The sequence below is a fragment of the Cyprinodon variegatus genome, unplaced genomic scaffold, assembly GCF_000732505.1.
Source record: "Cyprinodon variegatus isolate N-32 unplaced genomic scaffold, C_variegatus-1.0 Scaffold112, whole genome shotgun sequence".
NCBI classification, from domain to species: Eukaryota; Metazoa; Chordata; class Actinopteri; order Cyprinodontiformes; family Cyprinodontidae; genus Cyprinodon; species Cyprinodon variegatus.
The window spans coordinates 284,231-293,581 of NW_015150565.1; the positions used below are offsets into that span (position 1 = coordinate 284,231).

General features: G+C 39.0%; 1 protein-coding gene across 1 annotated transcript in view; it reads left to right on the forward strand.

The window, feature by feature from the left end:
• Positions 1 to 372: 372 nt before the first annotated feature.
• The window catches only part of LOC107084976 (ectonucleotide pyrophosphatase/phosphodiesterase family member 2-like), a 43,671-nt gene continuing 34,692 nt past the window's right edge, over positions 373 to 9,351 (forward strand). Inside the window, exons 1-5 of the mRNA XM_015375062.1 lie at positions 373 to 668; positions 4,938 to 5,040; positions 5,367 to 5,516; positions 7,048 to 7,173; positions 7,271 to 7,331. Coding sequence (XP_015230548.1) covers positions 651 to 668; positions 4,938 to 5,040; positions 5,367 to 5,516; positions 7,048 to 7,173; positions 7,271 to 7,331 — 458 coding nt within the window. The 5' untranslated portion in view covers positions 373 to 650. The remainder of the gene's footprint in view (positions 669 to 4,937; positions 5,041 to 5,366; positions 5,517 to 7,047; positions 7,174 to 7,270; positions 7,332 to 9,351) is intronic.

Genomic DNA, 9,351 nt, shown 5'->3' on the forward strand with positions numbered 1-9,351 from the left:
ATAAGAGACGATTTTCAGCACATCTAAACTGCAAAATCCCTTAGATCAGCAAAAGAAAGCCATGTTTAACATTCCTTAATCCCTCAACCCTGGAGAAAAAGATCTGTTTATATTTTGAGGACCTATTTGATACATTACACTACAATGTTAATATTCATTTTTGTATCTTCTTGGAAACCTAAGTTGTTATCATAAACTTTTTGATTAATGAAAACCATATTGTTTTCCTTTAATCTAAATTGTGCAAAAGGTCAAAGCTTTGTTCTCACTCCACATTTACAGCCAGAAAGCAATCCAGAAGGGATTACACAAACCGTCCCTTTCCCTCTCAGTGCCTCTCCTTCCCTCTCTCCATGTGCTCAACTCAGTACTGCTGACTGTGTTGGACTCCGGAGCGTCTGTCCGACCTGACGCACTCTTGTACCACAGCGCAGCTGTCACTATTACTTCATGCTCATTGGCCCAATACCGAGAGAGGCAGAGGCTGAGCGAAGGCAAACAACGGGGGAGAGAGAAAGAGCCGGACCCCCGCGCTCTGCTCCATCGATCTGCAGAGGCGCACTGAGGATCCTCTATCTGCGCTGGGCACGGATTTCTCTCTTTCCTTCATCTTCTGGAATGCCAAAGGTGGATCAGCTGTTTTGAACAGGATGCTGCTGGGCAATTTGGTATGTTAAGACTCTCCAAGTTTTGGGTTAGATTGCTGTACCTTAGCTCTCATTTGCATGTCCAAAGGTTTTCCTAGCTCCCCCCCTTACTCAACCCCCCTAAAAACAGAGATAGCGCTGTTGGAGAATTGACATATCGACCTGCCAACTGAGAGAAGCGCTCTTTGTCTCTCATCAGCGCAAGACGCAACATTTTGAGGCTATGCCTCAACAGAAAGGCTAAATTATATAACTCTTTCTAGGATGAGTTTAAATTATGGATCAGGGATGACTGGCTGATGTTGGCTGACTCAAACTGAGATGTTTGACAGTGACGGATTGCCTCAGTGTTGCCCAATGCCAACAACTACAGAGATTTGTTTACCTGGGGGAGTAAAAGGTAAACACGAGCTGTAGGTTAATGGTTAGACTGTGCATTGACCTCGTTTCCATGTACCACAGGATTGATCAGAATGAGGAATTATCTGATGCATAGACACTATTTTTTATTTATACAGTAATTATGACACTGTGTAGATTTACATTTAAAGCAGTACTTCCAAAAGTCAAGGTCAAGAAGGCCAACAAGAGCTGGAGATACACTTCAGAAATCAAAACAGAAAAATTATAATTGGGAAGAATACTCATGCTGAGGATATCCAGAGGCAAATATTTGTGCTGTAAATGTTAGCTGGTATTTATGCATAAATAGTGTAATGACTAAATTAAAGTAACCTATGGATTGTAAAATTATATCTCTATATTAAAGAAATAGCTATTAAAATGATTAATAATATACTGGTTATGTCATGGTGGTCATTACAGTGCTGCTTATAAGAAACGGTAGAATAAATAACTGGTGAACAATAACTACAGTTTTCGTCCGGCATTATATTTATTTTAAAAGCTGAAAAAATATTAAAACCATTTATTTAGGGCAGGGGTTCATAAAACTTATTGCAAGTGGCAGATCAGTAACTATCACATTTTCCTAGAGCAGCTTCTGTTCAAGAAAAGATAATGCAGTTTTACAGCTGAACTTGGACTTATCAGCTGAGCAAAATAGATAGATAATCCAACAAATGTTTCTAATCTAAGCTGGAGCTCAGTGCAGCATACAGTAGGCTGGGAATGCTCAATGTTTTGCTGCTGCACTTCTGTTTCACTAATTCCTGTTTAAGACTAATGTTCTTGATCGATTTTCTTTGTTGCCTACTAGCCCTGGATCACTGTTAACTTGTTTTAACTTACTATGGGCATAATCATCCCTATTCAGTCTGAATACTACTTAAAGGAAAAGTACACCCAAAACATGATTAGCCTTCATTTTTATTCACCCCCATGCTGAACAACACTCTGGAGTATTTTTTTGATATCTCAAATGCATCTGGAGATCTGGGAGGCTTCTTGCTGTCTGCTGACATTCAAATAATGGAGGTCTATGGTGCCCGAGGCAGAAAGGTCCATAAAAGTCCACAAAAAACGTGTCAATATTCCTCCATACTGCTCGTCCAATGTATTCCAAGTGTCCTGAGTGGGTAGCGTCCATAATTTACTCAAAACAAAGTCATTTAGAATGTTTTTAGAGCATAAACAGTAGTGTATAGGATTTCCTAAAAGCGCGTTCACGAGTCTACGGAAACCGCGGCAGACCAAACCAGATGAAAGTGCGCATTCAGCGTCTGCTCTGCCGATAATGCAAGCGTAGAAGAAGAAATGTGCTGTTTACCTGTGCAAAGAAAGAAACAACGAAAGAAAAATGTCTGAGGACTTCAGTGTTGAGGAAGAGCATGAGTTCTTTGCCGAGCTGAATGCGCACTTTCGTCTGGTTTGGTCTGCCGTGGTTTCCGTAGACTCGTGAACGCGCTTTTAGGAAATCCTATACACTACTGTTTATGCTCTAAAAACCTTCTAAATGACTTCGTTTCGAGTAAATTATGGACGCTACCCACTCAGGACACTTGGAATACATTGGACGAGCAGTATGGAGGAATATTGACACGTTTTTTGTGGACTTTTATGGACCTTTCTGTCTCGGGCGCCATAGACCTCCATTATTTGAATGTCAGCAGACAGCAAGAAGCCTCCCAGATCTCCAGATGTATTTGAGATATCAAAAAAGTACTCCAGAGTGTTGTTCAGCATGGGGGTGAGTAGAAAATGAAGGCTAATCATGTTTTGGGTGTACTATTCCTTTAAAGCAGCCTGAATATAACCCGTCATTGTTGCATCACTGCTTGAGAACAATGGATTTTAAGAAAAGCAGTTGATGAAAACGGTTATGTTTTCAATAAAAGAAACTCTGCTGCCCAGTGGATTTTAGGCTGAAAACTCCTGGAGATGCATCTGTAATACATTTTTACAAGAAAATTGTTTCAAGCTGTGTTTCTTTATGACTGTATCTGTAAATGGATCTGTGTGTTGGTGCCTGAACTGGCTGTTAATTGGGTTGAATGGCACTGCTAATGTTTTTTGGTTCTTGCTGAAGAAGTTTTCCTGGTATGTTGCTATAGCCTGCTGACCTGATTTATGATTCTAATGCAGTGGTTTTGATTCTGACATTAATACTATTTGGGAAGTACCAACCTGTGTAAATCTGTGGAACCGTTACCTGAGGTGTGAAAGATTTCTGTGGTTGTTTCCAATCCAAATCTTATTCTGTAAGGGAACAAACTCTGTCTTATAAATGATGATTCATATTTTTGAGTTTAAAGAGTATCTATAAAATAATAAGTATAAAGAGAATACTCACAAGGAGTATTGCTTTTTGTTAGATAATGGATGGTAATTTGCCTGTAGGACTTCTAGACTGCATTTTGAAGTTAGAGGACTTAAAGTGCTTCACAACACATCCAGCAACTCAAGCCCTCATTTACGCTCTGAAGCTGACAAGCTACACTCTAGCCAAAGCTGTTCAGGAGCCCAATGACAGAAGTAGTGCTGCTGTAGAAAGGCTCCCCTGGGACCACTGACCACCATCATTAGGCAGTGTTTGGGAAGCATTATGCACAACACAACGAGTGACGGACCGGGCAGTGGTTCGAAACAGATAAACCAATATATTGGTCTGCTGATATTTTTGACAAATTTGCTTGATTATATAATGTTATAAATCTTTCTTCTTTGTTTAATGGAAACTTGTTTATTAAAATTGCCTCATTTTCATCAATCAGCCCAAAAAGATCTGCAGCAGCTATGATGAGACAATAAGACTGATGTCAAAATAATCGGCATCGCCTGAAAAAAAGAACTGTACTGGGAAATCTCTATTTCAAACTGGTGACCCTCTGGTTGCAGTATGAACTTAAGCAACTTGCCTGCTAGTTTCAATTACTGATTATTATGTATAAAAAATGATAAACTGTATTTTAATGCAAGTGGTTGCATTAGCAGCTTTTTAAAATGTGATTATTAAGTACTCTTGAACCAAAGTGGAAGTGTTTCAAAGTCACAATGGTAGGTGGAAGGAGGTAAGGAAAGGAAACTAGATGCTTCCTATACAGTAGATAGTAGTTTATTTAGCACAGGGACCTTGATAAATTCCTATTAGGGCCTTGAAGATACAGACACTTTTGCACGACGGGACACATAGGCAACACCTACCTCAAGTAAATTAATAAAAATACATACTTTGTGTGACACATGCAGGTTTTTTAAACATGGTCTTAGGAACCCATTTTCCTGCATATTTTAGTTATTTCTTTGCCCCCACACACCTGACCTAAATAAATGTGTGTTTAGGGTCCAAGGAATGAGTTTAAACAACACTGGTCAAGAGTTCCCATCCGACCAACAAAAGAGTTGTTACTGTTAACCCCATGAAGGATAAAGAAATGGAGGCTAGGAACAGGAGCTACAATCTTTGTCTGGTTGTTTTGTGCGAATTAGGATTTGCTTGAAATAAACAAATCAGCTTACTTGTTTTTCTATTTCAAGCATTTATGAACCTGTTATATTTGTTGCAGGCTATATTATCTTTCCAAAAATGTACTTTCCTCTTTCTTCGACCACTTTTAGACGGTACTGCACCTCCCACAGCAGACTTGGATCCTTTCATAAAAGCTACGGCTTTAAATTTTAGCTCTCAGAATTGTTCTCTATTATATTTATATTATGTCTTATATCTTTTTTCTTTAACACAACATCTTTGATCAACAACAGGTAAAGAGTGATGAGATAATCTGTCTTTGACCTCATTTGCTAGAGGTCATCATGTTTTTCCATACAGGTTATGCTGCACCATAAAACAGAAAGTAGACCGAAGCAAATAATGGTTTGTGTTTTCTACAGATAGTGTTAGTATTCTCTCTTTTGGGAACGGACCTCAGCAGAGCTCACATATTTGAAGCCACACGATCTGGAGAAGGAGATAGCTCACCACCTTTTATGAAATGTAAGAACAATTTTTTTTTTTTTTCTCTATCTCATTCGAATATACTTAAGTTAACTGATTTAATAAACCAAACTTTGTGTTTTACAATTCTACAAATAAGTTGATCTTACTAACCCTTCCTTTTTGAGCAGATGTTACTGGTTTATTCCAAATAGCCTATCTCATTGCTCAAGAAAAACAAAATTCAGATTAAAAACAACAACAGTAATTCAAATTTATTTGATCCAATGGCACAAAATGAGAGTTTACATTGTACGCAGGACACAACTTTGCAGATTGCTTGGATGGCAGCCGTAATTTCTCATTATGGGTCTCTATGTCTCCAGTGGTATCAGTGTACGACAGCAAAGCGGGCTCATGTAAGGGGAGATGCTTTGAGCTGGAAGAAGCAGATCCTCCAGGATGCAGATGTGACAATCTGTGTAAAACTTACCTCAGCTGTTGCTCTGATTTCGATACTCACTGCCTGAAAACAGGTCAGTATTACACAGAATTACACCACTACACTCACTTCTCCTATTATTTGTCTCTAAGCTGGATAAATGTATCTCTTGATTAGTTACAACTACTGTATGGGCTGTGAATCCGTTGATCTACTGCTATATGCTATATCCAATCATTTCTGTGCTTTAGACTATGCCCAGATTGCAAAAACAATCTAGAAATAATGTCTTAAATTAGATTTATTTACCCTTAATTTGAGTAGATAAATAAGATGATCTGCTAATAGAATGAGTTTTTTTCTCTCTTAAAATAACTTATAAAGATAATATGCACTTGAAATAAGTCCATATTAATATTATTTTAAATTTACGTCTTGTTCCTTTGGCAAAGTTTTTCACTTACAGTCTTAATTCGGTCCATGAGGGCTGCTGTCCTGTGAGTTTTAGAGGTTTCCCTGCTTCAGCACAGCTTCTGCTGAACTGCAATCATCAGAATCAGCTCTGCTGAAGCAGGCAAACCTCTAAAACCTGCAAGACAGCCGGCCTTGAGAACCGACCTTGGACATGCCTGACATAAGACATTGAACTTCAAGGGCTACTGCAGCACATGGCTATATTGATTGATTTGTCGACTAAAGGGCTGGTTATACTCCCGCAGCAGTGTGTCGCAGAGAGCTTGTCGCAAATATTTTTGATTTATGCACAATATTGAAGCGTGGTCTGGGCAATGTTATTCCACGCCACAATGCAAGGGTGACAATGACGAAGTAACTTTGGGTCTAGACATGGCTGAGGTAGTGAGGAAGTGGGGACAAGTTTGTGCAAAAACAGAGGGACATGAGGGTGAAAAATAGGGGGAATCCAGGTAGAAAAAAGGTCCCAGCATTCTCGCGCACCTCGCTCTTCTAGCTGGTCTATCTTCACGAGTCGTTTTTCCACATTGGCGGTCATACAAAAAACACAAGCAGGTAAGGCACCAAACAGGAAATACGCATAATGTAGAGCGGATGTAGATTTGACCAATCAGAGACCTCCTGTCTTTGGCACTGTTTGCGGTCACCTACAATTTTAGAGAGGTGCACCGGAGTGTCTGCATAAAGGGTGGTGGCACATTTGCACAGAAGACCTGGATTCTGAGTATAAATCAGCCTTAAGACCAGTGAAATAAAGGGGCACATGTTAGGAAAATGAAACAGATAACAGAATAGAAATAAATTCTCTAATTGAATTTATTTTAGGTCAGATATTCCGAAGGGAAGGTCAGAATGTGATATAACCAACATAAACACATGGATTTATTCTGCCTTGCAAGAATGTTTGTAGCTTGTAAAGGTGCTTAAATGTTGATTTCAAATGACAGTTCAACCTGTAGTTGAAGTTTTTGTTGTCTTCAATAAAGAAAAAAACAAAACAAACAAAAAATAGAGTTTTACAGCTTGTTTTTCTTTTGAATGACCTGAGTCAAATTTCCCATTAAATAACCATGATAACTTTATGATGACTTTTGGAGTTTATGCAGCTAAAAGCAGATAATCTTGTCAGTGGTAATTTTTTTATCTCTTAGCTGGGGGGTTTCAGTGTTCACGTGAACGCTGCGGGGAGACCAGGAATGACGACCATGCCTGCCACTGTTCAGATGACTGCCTTGAGAAAGGAGACTGCTGTTCTAACTACAAATCCACCTGCAGAGGTACACAACCTAAACATTTACTGTAGCTTAGAAAAAAAAGAATCTTATTAAAAACATATTTTAGACTGGATAAGGACTCTATTATTACATCCTTCAGGTGAGACGTCATGGTTGGAGGACAGCTGTGAAGATATCAAGAGTCCTGAATGTCCTGCAGGGTAAGACTCTTTTGCTAAATAGGTGTTTGAACAGTTTAGCATCAATATAGATTATAATATATTTCCACACGTAATGTTTTGCTGGCCTGTTTAAGTAGCTCGCAAAACTATTGAGAGGCTAGTATATAATTAGTTGGAGACATACTTGAAATGTATGTTTACCTTGGAGGGAGTGGCAGTGGGAGTCCACAAATCCATCCTTTACTGAAGATGAACAAGTCGAGGATTTTTTCTAAGCCTTGATTAAGCTTGACAAAAAGCCATGCTGGGGACAAACTAAACAGACGAAATTAAATTCAGTGACCTGCATGAAAAAATGCTTTGTTTGGTGGAAAATTGACCCAGCAATTAGAATCTCAATATGTTGTGATGGCAGCAGCATCCTTTCGGGTTAGTTATCTTTATTAGGTAGATGGAAGACGATGTGAGTCAATTAGAACATAGATGAGGTGCATTATGAAACATGGCTAGAAGAAATAAGAGTTTAGGGACACTTGGAGATCTTTGAAAGAAAGAGGGATCAGGCGTGGCTTGCCTTGGTGTGGCATTGTCTGTGTTGGTTAACATTCAAGAGATGTGGGCCCAGTCTGGTGGCCTTTGGCTCCTGCAGGTGCGTTGGACTGGCTGGGGGCTTCAGGTCCTGCAATGAACTTTGATGGGTGTTCCTCACTCATAACCTCACAAGGTCTGGCCCTGCAGGGTGGAATATACCGTACACCCACTTCCTTGGTCCCTCTTGATTTTAGCATCTGTCAGCCGATACCTGTCTTGTGTGTTTGGTGGCTTTCCTGCTTAAAGCCAGGTGGATTTTGCTACTGCAGATCGGTGTGGACTCTGGGTCACCAGAGAGGTAGCTATGTGGCTGGGTTGTGGAGGATTTGGTACTCTGTATCCTCACTGGGATACTGTACACTTAAAAATTGTCTGTCTGTCTGAGTTATAAAATTAGACTTAAATTCAACTGAGCTTCTGCAGTATGTTGATAAATTTGCAGGTTGTAGATAGTACAATCCAAGAGTGGAACAACTATTTATTGGGCACTGGGTAGTTACTGTACTTTTATACACTGAGCCCAGTTGGTAGTTTTTCATTCCTAGATAAATAAAATCTTTATTTGAAGTATTGACTTTGCATTTGCTTTGATCATTTTATTTATTCTTTATTTCATAATATGGGTTAAATGCAACAACTACAGTTTTCATGGTCTGAACAAATTTCGTGTAAAAGACAGATTAAATCAGTAACGTATGAAACATTGTTTATAAAATTAGTTACAGCAGGTGGAGTTGTGGTTTTGATTTTTAGGAGTGTTTGCATTGCTATTTATTCAGCATTTCTCTGTGTTTGCTCTGCTATGGGACGACTATCTGTTCAAGGGCAGCTGGGATGATCTCTACTCTTGTCCGTGCATCCCTAGAATAGATGAGAGCATGATTTGAAAAAAAAAAAAAGTAAGAATCAAGCAAAATCATTGACCTCTGGTGGGTCCAAACCTAGATACTGAACAACCTCTGCTTTCCACATTTTACATCTAGGTGTTCCTGTTCCCTATTAATACAATAGAACCTTTGCTTTCCATTATACAAGGTAATCAAAATTGAAGATACTCTTTGGTAAATGAAAGAAAAAAAAAAAAAACACAATAGTGTCAAAAAACTTGAATGTTACAAAAGTGATGAGACAAAACTGTGCGGAAATGAACAAATAAAGACATTGCTTTTCAACTATGCTTGCATTAAATTATTTTTTAAATAAACTCATGAAAAAGGCATGGACAAGAAGTATTGTAACCATTGACAACTCTGAAAACAATGTGTCCATTAATTAGAATATCAGGTGTCTACAATCTAGTATTCAGTCAGTGGGCCTACATATAGGGCTACAGGTAGTCACTATGCTGTTTGGTGACATGGTGTGTACCACACTCAATGTGGACCATATACACTCACCGGCCACTTTATTAGGTACCCCATGCTAGTAACGGGTTGGACCCCCTTTTGCCTTCAGAACTGCCTCAATT